The sequence below is a fragment of the Eublepharis macularius genome, chromosome 17 (genome assembly GCF_028583425.1).
Source record: "Eublepharis macularius isolate TG4126 chromosome 17, MPM_Emac_v1.0, whole genome shotgun sequence".
Lineage (NCBI taxonomy): Eukaryota > Metazoa > Chordata > Lepidosauria > Squamata > Eublepharidae > Eublepharis > Eublepharis macularius.
The window spans coordinates 23,846,374-23,861,876 of NC_072806.1; the positions used below are offsets into that span (position 1 = coordinate 23,846,374).

Below are 15,503 nucleotides of genomic sequence, written 5' to 3' on the forward strand. Positions count from 1 at the left end.
TGGAGAGCCAGTTTGGTGTAGTGGTTAAGAGCAGCAGGACTCTAATTGGGGAACCGGGTTTGATTCCCCACTCCTCCGCTTGAAGCCAACTGGGTGACCTTGGGTCAGTCACAGCTCTCTCAGCCCACTTCATAGGGTGATTGTTGTGAGGATAATAATAACACACTTTGTAAACTGCTCTGAGTGTGGCATTAAGTTGTCCTGAAGGGTATTATATAAATCAAATGTTGTTGGTATTAAACTCGGGTGAGTCATTTATCTCTCAGCCTGCCTTTCAGGATTGTTGTAAGGGCATGCCATATACACAGTTTTGAAAAGGGTGGGATAAAATTGTTTTGAAAATATGTACATATGGTATCAATTTGGCCTCTTTTCCCAAAGCCATTTTGCTTGCCCTGTTGCTATTTAACAAATTTATTTAGTGCAATTTTCTTTTTACGATATCAAGTTAACCCGTTAACACACAGATGAGTGATTATCGAAAGTATTCGCTTGGTGTGCCAGGGCTGATGGGCCCAATGCCTGCATTCTGCGATGGGGATGAAAAACAAATTTCTCTCCTTTTTTAGCCTCACAGTCTTGGACTTTGACCTGAAAACAATGGACCTGGCTTTCTTTACTGCCTCGAAGTGCCAGGATTTTCTCCCATTTGGTTTGCATCTTAACAAATTCGCTACAGTCAAGAGAAACATGATTTATCCGGGTTAAAAAAAAGCACGCCCCTCGTTCCAGAGAATGCCAACCTGTCAGAAAGGATCTTTCAAGCCACATACGGCATTTTCAGAATTAACTGGAATTAGCAGCTGAATATTTTACATTTTTACTAAAAATAACCTGCCGCATAATTAGGGAGATTACCAAATTTTGTGGTAGCTCTGGTTCAATTCAAAGTTTATTTTACAGTTTCTTGGGATGAAGTTGCAATCATCCATTTTCCTGACCATTTATGGACATTCGATGAAAATATTGCTGTCAAAATGGGTGACAATTGGATATGTGGTATAATAATGACACATTATAGATATATGGTGTAACAATGCTGTTCTGTTGTCCTGAATTGAGGTGGGGGGCAGAAAAAAGGTGGAAATAAGTGGAACAAATGTGGTCCTTCAGGGCATGGAGTAAAATGTCAAAAAAAGAGGTGGTGGGAAATCATATAACCTGAGCTTGTTCAGCAGAGTTGGAAGCCTTCCTCTCTCTGCCATGGAAGAGCCTCTTAAGTTCAAAGATAACTCCTTAGGCCGGAAGGAGTACATTTATAAATATCATACAACTTATGCACACAACCATTCAACTCTCACTTAAGACCAAGGCAAATAAGGCAGTCTTTCCCATAAAGCCTGTGCTAACACTTGCTGATTTTTCTGCGGCCATGCTGTAAAGAAATCAACATCGGGGCATTTCTTGCTAGAAGATCAGGAAGGAACCACTTCTTTCACAGGTGACACCTGGCTGGCTCTATGGATGTGGTGGTAGGACAGAACTTTAAAATGGGGCTTGCTTGCTAGGATAGCATATGGGTTAAGAGAGGCGGATCTGTGGACAAGACAGCCTCTGGTTCAAATCTTACCTCTACCTTGAATTCATTACATAAACCCTCTGTGGCTTGATTCAGATGTAATGGCAAACCAGGGCATGGAGGAGCCAGGAAGGGTGTGGGTGGGAGCCTTCCATACTCCCACCTTCCTGCCCAATGCATGCAGTAAGAATGCAAGATCCACACTGATGGATCAGACCAAGGCTCCATTTAATCCAGCATCCCATTTCCCAGAACAGGCCACCAGATTCCTTGGACAGATCAGGTCCATGTTGGGAAATTCCTGGAGATTTGGAGGGGGGTTGGAGCCTGCAGAGGGCGGGGTTTGGGGAGGAGAAGGATGTCAGCTGGGTTTAATGCCATATTATCCACCTTCCAAGTCAGCCATTTTCTCCAGGGGAACTAATTTTTGTCACCTGGAGACCACTTGTAATTCCGGGAGATCTCCAGCCACCACCTGGAGACTGGCAACCCTATCTACCAGTCTTTCCTGTACCAACCTTGCAGTTGACCGCCCCCCCCCCCGCCCTCAACAACTGGTATTCAAAGGTACACTGTGTCTGAATATGGATGTTCCATTTTGCCATCATGGCTAATAGCTATTTCCATGCCCCATAATGCTGTTATTAGCCATGTAAAGGGGTGGGGGGGGGGGGAGACACAGGCAAGGAACATGTATCACTCTTCCCCCAACCCTGGGCTAATAACAGGACATCAAGGAGTGGGGAATAAATTTTGACAGGTAAAACTGTGCAAGGGTGGAATAGCACTCCACTATCCACTGAACACATTTCCTGGCATCTTGAACGCTTGGACCTTTTGGAAATTCAAAAACACAGCAATAATTGGAGTCAGTTTAAGGTGAGCAGAAATTATGAGATCTTTCTGTACCTCCATTATTTAAACAATAAGCTAATCTGTTCCTCTGGATGTCACATATATCTAAGCTGTCCACACACACACACCCCATGTGCATACCCAAAGGCATGCCTGGATTTTAAATGCTTGTAGGTGACTTAACTTTCTAGGATATAGACTAACCAACTTTATTGTAGCGTAAGCTTTCGAGAGCCACAGCTCTCTTCGTCAGATGCATGACGAAGAGAGCTGTGGTTCTCGAAAGCTGACGATGAATCTGACGAAGAGAGCTGTGGTTCTCAAAAGCTGATGATGCATATGCCACAATAAAGTTGGTTAATCTTAGAGGTGCTACTGGACTCTACTATTTTACAACTACAGAATAACACGGCTAACTCCTCTGGATCTAGGATATAGACAGGGCTTTTTTTCAGCTGGAACGCGGTGGAACAGAGCTGGAGCAGTGAGGAGGGCTATCTAAACTCCCCTCTGTCTGGAGATCAGGGGGCGGGGCCACTGGCCATGTGACCATTTTTGCCAAGGGCAATTTAAACTTTAAAAAACTCCCCCCTTGTTCCAGCTGACCCAAAGTGATGTCATTGTGTGGTCCTAAGTTCAACCACTGAGTTCTACCACCTCTTTTCCCAGAAAAAAAGCCCTGGATATAGACATATTCATTTTCAGATTACTAATATTGACACTTAAACGGCCGTGCTGCTTCCACAGAACTGGACAATTCAGTCCTTTTAAAACATTTTTCTATATGCCAATAACGGCTTGCTTGACTTGTCTAAAACATTTTTCATCTCCCTCCTGAATCTAGTCCAAGTTAAGACATGAGTTCATACTACATTTGGGACCACTAACTTAAAAATCACATCTTAATGTGTGACCTCTATTCATCCAGATAGGATCATGTTATCAGCCTTTAAATACGCCCTCACAGGCATAAGTGTGGATTTCAGTCTCTTCTCCAAAAGGCATGCAATGGATGGATGGGGGAATTACAAAAATTCCTCTTTTAAACTCCTTTGAGGACTTGCATTCAAATATGGTACAAAGGACAGTCTTAAGGTTTTTTTTATCTTTGCTTCTCCTCTATGCAAATCAAATCTTCACTTTCATATTATTCTGTTTCCTCATGCTGACTCCCCTCTAGGGTTGCCAGGTCCAGGTTGGGAAATTCCTGGAGATTTGAGGGGTGAAACCTAGAGAGGGCGGGGTTTGGGGAAGGGGAGGGGCCTCCAAATGGCATAATACCATAGAGTCCACCTTCCAAAGCAGCCATTTTCTCCAGGGGAACTTATCTCTGTGGCCTGGAGATCAGTTGTAATTCCGGGAGATCTCCAGCCACCACCTGGAGGCTGGCAACTCTACTCACCTCCTAAAATGTATGTATTTTTCAATATCATCTCTGCATCAGTAGGTCAGCATTATACAAATAAATATAAATGCTGTGCAGATTGCGTATAAAAATCCTACAATAGCTATACCCCTCCAAGGAATCTACCAAACGAACAGCAAAGAGCAGAAAAACAGAACCCGCTGCCAAATATCAACACAAAAAATAAAAGAAATCTACCTCGGGGAATGGAGGTTTCATAGGGTTGCCAGCTCTGGCATGGGAAATTCTGGCATGGGATTTGGGGCAGTACTTGGTGAGGGACATCCATTTCTCCTAGACTCCAGGGTATACTGTAAAATCTGCCCTCCGAAGCTGTCATTTTCTTCAGAGGAATTGATCTTTGTTGTCTGGAGTTCTGTTATAATTCCAGGAGAATGTCAGACTCCACATGGAAGCTGGCAACTAGAGATGGGCATGAACCAAAATACAACCCAAAATTCATCACGAACCAGGCCGGTTCATGGTCTGCGAACCAGCTGATGAACTGCCACAAACTTTAGGTGGGTTCGTTTGTTTTGTTTTTGGTTCATCACTGCAGACAGCATGGCGCCAATCAGTTTCCTAGGCAACAGGGGATGGACTTCCTGCATACCTTCTGCTGACCTGGAAGTGGCCTTCTGCTGGCCCGGAAGTGACCTACTGCTGGCCTGGAAGTGATGTTTTGCTGACCTGGATGTGACATTTTCCCAAACCAAACGAACCGGTTCGTGAATTGGGGCAGGTTTGTGAAAGTTCGTGGTTCGTGAAATGCAACGAACCATGAACTGCATGTTTCGTTTTCCCCCGGTTCGTGCCCATCTCTACTGGCAACCCTAACTTTGCTTGTAGCCATTGATGGAAGAGAAGTCCATCAGTAGGTATCAGCCAAGATGACTAAAGGGAACCTCTGCATCCTGTGACCATACATAGACCAGTGGGCGGGGCCAGGTCAATCAGGGGTGGAGCTTGATGGTTCTGAGCAGGTCAGAAGATGGAATCTGATTTATTCAATAAGTGCTGCAGCCAATGCAAAAATAACCAAGCGGGAAGTACCTGACAGTTACCTAATAAAAAAAACAGCCCTGGACCGTGACCTTTGTTGGCATGCATTTCTTGGCTTGGTACAATGCTTTTTCACAGAATCTTGGCCAGGAGCCTGACGCAGAAGATGGACTCCAGCCGAAAACATGCACTCTTTGGGATTTTGTGGATGGGAATACGTTAATCCTCTCTCCTTCCTCTTGCCAACCTCTCATTCCCAGCCTCTGAATGGAGGGCAAAGGCTGGTTATGTTAAGAGCAGGAAATGCCGGAGAGTTTTTGGGCCTGTCGGAAATTCCCATTTTGCGGTATGTTTATTCAACCAAGCGACCCCAGGAAAGGTTGTTAAGGGCAAGATGATCCATGCTCTGCTCGTATGTGATCACCACCTGTTTCGACTCAAGGCTTGGAGTGACCATCAGCATTTTAACATAATGCAATTAAGTACACAACTGCTTTTAGCCTGCAACAGTATTAACACGTCTTTTAGCCATGAGCTCCTGGGGCTGGAAGACTTGGATTGAGATTGGGGAGATCTGGTTTCAAATCCCCATTCTCAACAAAGCATACTGGCCTGCTGCCTCTCACTACTTCTCAGCCTAATATTCACAGGGTAGTTGTGCGTTGGGAGGAGGAACCATGTATGCCACCTTCGGTAGAAATTAACAAACAATACTTTAGTCTTCATCCCAAATGCACGGCCCAAATGTGGCTGAACACATTAATTGCATGAGAGATTCTCAGGCTAGAGGTGAAGTATTATTGCAATTTTGGCGAGCCACTGCTAGTTCGAGTAGACATACTGCCATTCATTTGGCTCAATAACCTATGCACGTGTTAGTGTGGATACATGTGCCTCCTGTGCACATGCATGCGCATCTGGTTTCTAAGAAAGAGCCAATGGCGTTCACTGGAAAAATAAATCCAGGGACCAATGCTTGGATAAATTTTAGTTTTAAACTGCATGTTCAGATTTATGTACACACACTCACACACCACCACCACCCACCCACCCATCCACCAACACTGAATGTAACATAAGAATTACTCTTTGTATGTACAAAGAAAAATCAAGTGTATTATGTAGCCCTGTTCACAAGTGGCAGCGAACACTCGTGCATCCTGTCTGTATACCTGTTTATAAAGAACAGCCAACACACGTTCACTTTCTAAAAGAATCCAGGGACTGGTAGCTAAACAAATGTTTGGTTTCAATCACACATTTAGCTGTACATGTGTTGAACGTAACCAGATAATTACTCGATGCGTGGATAAAAAAAAATCAACTGTATACTGTACACAGTTGTACACATATTTGTTGTCACTTGGGAACAGAGATTGTACATGGAGAGTAAGTGTGTTCACTGAAGGGCCACCAAGGAAGGAGCTGAATGCTCAAGAATGACAACACTAGCAACAGATACAAACACTATTTTCACAAGGCATACCCAAAAGGTAAAGGAGCCCCGTGGCGCAGAGTGGTAAGCTGCAGTACAGCAGCCCAATCTCTGCTCACGATCTGAGTTCAATCCTGGTGGAAGCTGGGTTCAGGTAGCCGGCTCAAGGTTGACTCAGCCTTCCATCCTTCTGAGGTCGGTAAAATGAGTACCCAGTTTCCTAGGGGTAAAGTGTAGATAACTGGGGAAGGCAATGAGAAACCACCCCATAACAAAAAGTCTGCCAAGAAAATGTCGTGATGCGACGTTTCCCCATGGGTCAGTAATGACTCGGTGCTTACACAGGGGAATACCTTTACCTTTACCTCAAAGGTAAACCATGGACAATGACTGACCAGAAACATATCTCAATAATTATGGAGTATCCCTGATAACTCAGATCTAACGGCAATCATATTGCAAGTTATTGGCTGTTTCTGGGACCTCTCCAGTTTGTAAAATTATTTGACTTAAATTTATTATTATTATTTGTCATGTTATTCTCTTTATCAACCACCCGGGACGCTTTTTAAGTAGAAGTCCAGGATATAAAACTTATAAATAAATAAGCAAACGAACTCCTGTTGTTCAAAAAGCACAGTATAAATAGATGGAATGAATGAATGGAAAGCTGGTGTACCGAGGTGGTTTCCACATAGTGATTATTGTCCATATAGCTTTCATTGCCTCTTTGAATGCAGAGGCATTTGCTGTGACAACTGAGTGTCTACATGGCAATTCCCCCCATGTTCCTTCCCTCTAGCTTTCTCTGTGCCACTGAAGAGCTTTTTATTTAATCAGCAATTGTCAGCAATATAGTGCTGTAACATCACAACTACCCATATCTGCTATGTCCTCTGAATTCCTAGCTTTAATTTTTTTGAAGTGAGCATTTAACCCTTTTCATTGCAAAGATATAAGAGGAAAGGCATATCTCACCAGGGAAAAGGGCTAGAGATTTTTCTTTTTAAATGGAAGCTAGCAATTCAGAGGAACTAGGAAACAGATCTTTATAATGATATAGTGATCTGTCAGTTGCTGTTTTTTTAAAAAAAGCTTTGTGGAGGGTGAAATGGTGGTGGGAGAAGAGGCAAGGAAAATGGTATGCACTTCTTTCCATCCACACAATGTACAAATATGATATGATCACGATCTCTCCAAAAAGATCGTACCAAACCAGGTTTGGAAAACACTACTGCTAAGTGGGAGAAAATATGGCAAGTGGATGGTTAAGTCATTACATCATTTGGCTGCGATAAAAGATCTCAGGAAGAAGAGATGATGCCCATATAGACTGGCTTTTTTGCAGTTGTTGACTTGACGGAAACATAACTAACAGGGGCTGCGCAGAGGGAAGACATACAACTGTGCTTACTATCAACATATTCCTGTTGAGGTCACATTGTTAAGCAATATACTGGAAGATGTAAACATCCCTGATCAGTTTACAACTGTTGCTGTGTGTTTGTCAGCTGTTGAAATACAGCCTGTCTTTCAAGGCTGACGACAAGCACAAGAGAAGTGGGAGGTATCTGGTTTCTTTCTTTTCTCAGGGAGCTGTTTTCCTCTGCCAGTGGTTGGGATCTACTCCCCCTTGGGAAGAAAGACTGAGAAATGGGAGACTTATATAGCCTGCCCTTTTAGCTACTTGGGATGTACGGATCCCAAATATCATCTATGGCTGTCCTATTTTAAAAATAGCTAGCTGAATAGAAAGAGTAAGTCAGATCTTAGAATTCCCCCATCTGCCTGAAAACATTTAGTAAAATGAACACCTTGTATTGGAGACATTTCCCTCCCATCATTAATCATAATTTTCTTCCCACTCTCTATTAACATATCAAGATAGTCTGTCTGTAGCAGCAGAAAAGAGCAAGAGCCCCGTAGCTCCTATAAGACTAACAAAATTTGTGGTAGGGTATGAGCTTTCGTGAGCCACAGCTCACTTCTTCAGATACTCATATCCAGGGCTTTTTTTCTGGGAAAAGAGGTGGTGGAACTCAGTGGGTTGCCCTCGAAGAAAATGGTCACATGGCTGGTGGCCCCGCCCCCTGATCTCCAGACAGAGGGGAGTTTAGATTACCCTCTGCGCCAGCGTGGAGGGCAATCTAAACTCCCCTCTGTCTGGCGATCAGGGGGCGGGGCCACCAGCCATGTGACCATTTTCAAGAGGTTCCGGAACTCCGTTCCACCGCGTTCCAGCTGAAAAAAAGCCCTGTTCATATCCTACCACAAATTTTCTCCATTAAAAGTTATTCTTATAGGGTAGGTAGTGTCAGGTTTTTTGCGAGGGTGGTCCCTTGCTTTTGGAATGCCCACCCTGGCATCTGACTTACTGTCATTCAGGCACCGGGCCAAAGCTTTTCTTTTTACCCTTCTTCTAACTGTGGGGTTCCTTCTCCTTTTTAAAGCTGTTTTTACCATCTGCTTCTTGCTTGACCCTTTATGGATATGATTTCTTGCTGCTTGCTCTTTTTTTTTATGATGTTTTTATGTCCCTGGCTTGTTTTAAATGGCTTATTATTGAAAGTATCTTCAGCACAGCACTCTTACCAAAGGGAAAACCTTAATTTATCTTCTGGAAGATGTTAATCCCCAAATTACTACACGTCGCAACATTTTTAGCAGAAGCTTACAAAATTAAGTCCAAGCACACTATTGTATCTTAGCTGTTGGTCACTTATTCATTTTTATCATTAGCCATTATTTTATTTGACTGTTTTATGCTCTGGTTTTTATTATTTATTAGGTTTTTTTGTGTTTATCTCTAACTGTAGATTATCATTGTTTTTATGCCAACAAAGGGATTGATTGATTGATTGATTGTTTGATTGATTATTGAAAATAATTACACTGTTGGTGTTTTGACTTCATTGTAATTTGTTTTTAAATTGTGATCTGCCTTGAGCAGGCCTCTGGAGTGGAGAGGCGTGATATAAATTTTATAAATAAATAAAAATAATAAAGCCACTATCAACTGGACAATACCGGGCAAGGAGATCCAATGGTCTAATTTGGTTTAAGGCAATGTCATTGTTCTAACCATCGAGCACACTTGGTAGGATTCAACATTGTTGCTTTCCTGTGACTACAAATCAAAGGTAACATCCAGCAGGGAACAACTAGCGTTGCTAACTGAAGGTTGGCAAATTTCTGGAGATTTAGGGGTGGAGCTGGAACTCAGCATGGCATACAGGGATCACATTCACCCATTTTCTCCAGGGAAACTGATCACTGTAGTCTAGAAATCATTTGTAATTCCAGGAACTTTCCAGGTCCCTCCTGGAGGTTGGCAACCATATACTTTTAGGAAAATGGGCTAGAAATTATTGGTTTTGTGCAATTGGTATGTGCAGTGTGTGTCATTTATACATATACCTGCAGCATATGACTTACTGATGCACGACTGATGTTGACAAATGCATGCACATTACAAGAAAAAAAAATTTACACTGGGAATCAATAAACAGTGCAAAATGAAGATGCAAATATTAAATTCACACCAGGGAGAAGCAAAACAGAAATGGGGATTTTTGAGTCCTGTGCAAAGTTGAAAGGTAACTGCACCCCTTAGTTTAGTTTTAAATGGTTCGCTGTCTTTGTGATTTTTATCACATTGTTTATATAATTTTTATTGCATTTTTACATTATTGTATTGTGCAGGAAGGAAGTCTGAAGAGGTGAGCTGTAAAATTTAAATAAACCAATGTTTCGGGACGATGCTGAGAGCGCCTTGACACAGTGCGCAGGATGTGTGGAGGAAGATCAACGTTCTGGACTGTACCACTGCAGACTGAAGTGGGGGAGTGTTGTGTTTGTGTAATACTTCCTTGTATAAGATCTTGCCTCTCTATGTGGTAAAGTAGCTCTTCTGGGAGTGGTCTGTACTAAACATTTTTCAATGACATCCTACTTTACTACGGGCAGAACAACCACTTATTTCTTTTTTCTACTATTCGGTATAAATATCTCAGCCTACTGAGTGTACCACTTCATACATTTGATGAAGTGGGTTATAGTTCAGCTGCATTTAATTTTTCACAACAAACCTCCCTCCCTCCCTCCAGGACATGCAGAGAGTTTGAAAAATTTGTAGAGGGGACACACTTTCACTCTAGTCAGGGGAAGACCAGCAAGGATGCATAAACCCACAGTCCATTCCTTAACTCTTAACTGTGGTAGTTAAACAATTGGCATTTTTCTAACCCTTTCAAGTGTTCAAAGTACATCAGAGACTAAACCTTGTTACTCTTGCAACAACAAGCCTGTAAAGTAGGTCAGTATTACTACCCTCATTTTGAACACATACCTGAAGCTGCCTTATACTAAGAGTCTCTCTTCACATGGCATGTCTTTGTCAAGTGTAGGGAGGCGCAATGCCAGCCAGGAAGTGTAGTTTAAAAAGACAGAGCAGGCAGAGATCGCTCCTCACAGGGTTTGTTCATTTCATCTTCACCTCCCCAAAGACTCTGTCAAGTTCACCTCTCCAGTCTAAAACTGTGTAGGATCCCAACCAGAGGGCAGCGAGGAATGGAAATGGGCTGGAGCTGCCTTCCAGAGCCGGGCTTGGACCCGGAAAGGTTATAAAGGGCTGAAGTTTCCCTTCTGGCATTTCACAGCCCCTTTGCTCAGCTCCAGTGTATAGCAAAGCCTTTGCCCTGCCACCGGCTCCATCTTTTTAAACTACCCTTCCTAGCTAGCATGGCATCTCCCCACACATGTTCTTCACATGTCAGATGTCTCATGTAGAGAGACTCTAAATCAGACCATAAGTCCATCAAGGTCAGTAATGTCAACTCAGACTGGCCGAGGCTCTCCAATGTCCCAGGCAAAGGACTTCCGCATCCCCTGCTGCCTGGTCCTTTTAACTGGCGATACGGGTGGTTGAAAATGGGACCTTCTTCATGCAAAGCATGAGCCACGGAAAGGAAACTGTAGCTTAGAGACTGTGACTTGCTAAAGACCCCTTAAGGGAGTCTGTGGCAGAGTCCATTAAACTTGGGGATTGCCTGGTTCAATGCTGAACCATTTAACTACTGCTCCCTAGCAAGTGATATAGCACTGCTTCTAATGCAATGCGAGTTAAGAGGCTGGCCCCACGTTCTTTGAACCGATAACTTAGGACTTGAATTTTGCACCACTGCCCACAGCTCTAAGTATAACACACAACTCTCTGAACCACACCAAAATCTTGAGGGATGCATTGCTGTGTGTCAGATTGAAAGGAAACGGAGGTGCAGGAAATGTTAGCTGCTTTGCGCAGGTAGTGGCACAGCTGAAACAAGACGCTGCACAAATGTCAGGTCCCCCAGACCACTCCGTTTCCTGCTACCCTCTTCCAATCACACTCAGATCTGCAACAAAGAAAATAATCTCCCCATGTTTTAACAAACCGTTTGCCAATTCTTTGGTTAAAATTAAGAGGGTTTTAAATAGAGGTAAAACCTATTCTGCTGGCTAAGAACCGAGCTGTACAGCAACCAAAAACTCCCCACAAGGATACGTGGACGTTACGGCATAAAACGAGACTTACCCTATAATGTAGGCCAGGACCACCAGCTGGATTAGCCGGAACGTAAGTCCCACCTTTTTGTTGCGCACCAGAACCATCCGAGGGGTGTCATATTCAAAGAGGAACGAGGACAGGCTCTCTGTAAATTTCTGCCCCATGGAGAAATGCCGGCTGAGGTTCTTCTCCCCCAGGCAGAAAACTCCAGGTTCAGACTGTTTGCAGAAGCCCTAAACGGTGTTTGCAGTTGCTCATCGGAGGTGTCTTTGCCTCCTGCTCCGAGAGAGAATGGGGAGTTTTCTCTTTTCTGTTTGGGTGCAGCAGTTCACTCGACATTTCCTTAGATGGTCTGGGGGGTGGGGATGGGATGTGGGTGTGTGTGGGAAATGGATGTAGCAGCCCCAAACCGCCGCCCAGGAAAAGCTGAACTAAAAAAGTTTGTGCCTGCAAGCTCTCCAGGATGCTTGAAGAAGGCGATAGAAGAGAGCTAGGTGGGAGACTGACTTCTGTGGGAGGCAAAAGTATTTCCTCCAAACTGAATAGCTTTTTAGTGGAACAAATTTACCTGGTGGCCCAGCATACACAAATTTAAGAAGCTATCCAGTCAGGTCATGGGTCCATCACCCGTGGCCACTATGGGCCAAGCTAGAAGTGACGAATTATACTTGAATGGCAAGTGAACAGACTCACGTGTATTCCTCCCTGTTCACTTGCTTTCTCCACTTGCGCAAGTGAACAGGGAGGAATACACGTGAGTCTGTTCACTTGCCATTCAAGTGTAACTCGTCACTTCTAGCTTGGCCGTATGACTGGCAGTGGCTCTCCAGGGTCTCAGAACTCTCCCAAGACCACTGAACCTGAGGTTGTTTTAACTGAAGATACCGGGAATTGAACCTGGGACCTTCTTCGTGCAAGGCAGATGCTCTGCCACTGAACTACAGGCCCTCCATAATAAAAAAAGAGCCTCATAGGAATATGTGAGCATGCTTTTAGCAAATTGGATTATTAGTTCACCTAGCTCAATATTGTCTATGCTGACTGACTCTCAGGGCCAAGCTACACATGACGAATGACACTTGAACGGCAAGTGGATTGAGTGGAGGGCAAGTGAACAGGGAGAAATACGCTTGCTGTTCAAGTGTCATTCGTCATGTGTAGCTTGGCCCTCAGACGAGAAAGTATTTTCCCAACTACTCCTACATGAGAATCTTTCAGTTCATGTCAGAATTGAACTGAGGGTCTTCATTTGAGTTAATGTCGTAAAGCCAAGCTACAAGTGACGAAGTACACTTGCCTGGCAAGTGAACAGACTCGTGTGTATCCCTCCCTGTTCACTTGCCATTCACTTGTGCTCCACTTGATCAAGTGGAGAGCAAGTGAATGGCAAGTGAACAGGGAGGAATGCACGTGAGTCTGTTCACTTGCCAGGCAAGTGTAATTTGTCACTTGTAGCTTGGCTCTCAGGAACCTAATTTCCAATACCAAATCTCACGCTTTTTTTGCAAATTATAGTTTCCAACTGAGCTGGGTTTTTAAGAAGGAAAATTTGGAAACGCATAGAATTAGACAACTGTAATTCGCACCCATAGAGTGAGTACCTGTAGAGTCTGCCAGGAACGTCTTTGACAGTGGGAGAAGAAACGAATACATTTGCTCAGGGCCTGAGAGTGTAGAGCAGGCTGGACTACTCACTTTATTGCTATCGGTCACTTTTTACATCAACAACTTTTGCATGATTTGAATTTTTGAACTGCATTATTCTTTTGGAATGGTGATCCCCCCCACCCACCAACAAAACCTCCACATTTTGTTTCTGGTTGCACAGAAGGAAAAATCCCTCCTGCATAACACTACAATTGCAATTTAAGAAGGATTTAGATCAAAATGGGTAGCTGTACTAGTCTGTCTGAAGCAGGTGAAGAAGTGTACTGTGACTCACAAAAGCTCATATCCTGCCACAAATTTTGTTAGTCTTATAGGTGCTACTGGACTCTTGCTCTTTTCCACTGCTAAGAAGGACCTGTGTGTTTGCAAAGATACTTCATGGCAACAGGGCAGCATTTTGCATTGAGGAGCATACAATTTTAAAGTCTGACATCTAAAAACATAATGCGGGGAACAAGCCTTCAGGAAGATGAACTGGTTAATTTGTATAGATGCCAAGGAGCAAGGAGGCTCTTCCACACCTTTAATAGAACCGGGAACAATTCCGATTTCCCCCCCATAGTTTGTAACATTTTAGGTGTCATTTACTTTCGACCACCTTATGAAATGATAACGAGCTCATTTTACTGAGCATGTGCAGAAGGGTTCTCACTCAGAACCACTTCAAACATCATCTGAGAATTCCTACAGGGTTGGACACAGGGACCTTCTGGCAGCGACAGGGTGGGCTCACGTTCGCATGTGCACACTATTCTGCAACATGGAGGCAATGTATGCGCAAGACAAGCAAGCATCTGAGAAGGGTTAACTCAAATTTCAAAGAGGAGAAAAGGTGCTGAGCGCATGAGGCTGCTTCATACCAAGTCAGACAATTTGCCCTCCTAGGTCAGTATTGTCTATTCTAGCTGACAAGGGATCTTCCGCAGAGATGGGTATTTCACAGCTGTTACCTATTACCAGGAAGTGCTGGGGAATCGAACCCCAGGCCTTTCCCCTGCACAGCAGATGTCACGGGCCTCCTCCCCAACTGCAGGGGCTGAGGCTGCTTGTTCAGCACTCAGCAGCACATTCCAACCAGAAGTGGCCAAAAGCATCAGGCAGGCTGAACAAAGGCAGAAGGGGACACACAGCTCCGGTGGTGTGATTATCTCACCCATGCTGCATTTTGCAAAATTCCCTCTTCTGTACAACATTAAAGGTGAAGGGGATTGGTCCCCCGCTGCTCATCTGGTCCAGATCCAAGATCTAAAACTGCTGGAGTGAGGTTTTCCTTGAAGGTTCAGGGATTGGACTACTGGTGAAATCTGGCAGTGGGAGACTTTACCATTTTTAATAGATCATCCAGTTACCCAGTATGGAGTGTAGCCATATGGACATAGGAAGAGCCTTGCTGGATCAGATCCATGGTCTATACATTCCTCCACTCAATGCTTGGTGATGCGGACGGCAATCTAAACTCCCCTCTGTCTGGAGATCGGGGCGGGGCCACCGGCCACATGACCATTTTTGCTGAGGGCAATTTAAACTTTAAAAAACTCCCCCCTTGTTCCAGCTGACCCAAAGTGACGTCATTGTGTGGTCCTGAGTTCCACCACTGAGTTCCACCACTTCGTCTCCCAGAAAAAAAGCCCTGATCATATGCACATCTAAGCTGTCAAATAAAGCATTTGATCCATCAACCAAGATTTCTTTAATGGAGTGGAGCCCTGTTAAAAATGGAATGTGAGAAGAGTCTCTGACTGAGTCACTGAACAGCTATCTTGACTAGGAAGCATTTTGGTAATCTATGGCAATGTCTCCTACAGCTGCATCCTGTGGGGGAAAAAAATTAAAGGAGCAATGGCCCTAGTTTTTTACCCTCTTTGGAAGCAGGCAAAAGTGCCTGTTGTTTGCTCAGAAACCAATGTTTAGCTTATCATTCTTTTATTGACAGGAACCTCCTAGGAGAGCATGTGGATGAGAACTATCGAGGGCTTATACTACATAGGAATTGGATACCTTCACTGCGGCAAACTAACACGGCAAACTGACTCCACACCAAAAGGAGATGTTTACATTTACAAGCAAAGGAATG

General features: G+C 43.9%; 1 protein-coding gene across 1 annotated transcript in view; it reads right to left on the minus strand.

Moving 5' to 3' along the window:
• The window catches only part of P2RX1 (purinergic receptor P2X 1), a 34,709-nt gene extending 22,777 nt beyond the window's left edge, over nt 1-11,932 (minus strand). The window contains exon 1 of the mRNA XM_055001421.1: nt 11,789-11,932. Coding sequence (XP_054857396.1) covers nt 11,789-11,925 — 137 coding nt within the window. The 5' untranslated portion in view covers nt 11,926-11,932. The remainder of the gene's footprint in view (nt 1-11,788) is intronic.
• Between the last annotated feature and the right edge of the window lie 3,571 nt (nt 11,933-15,503).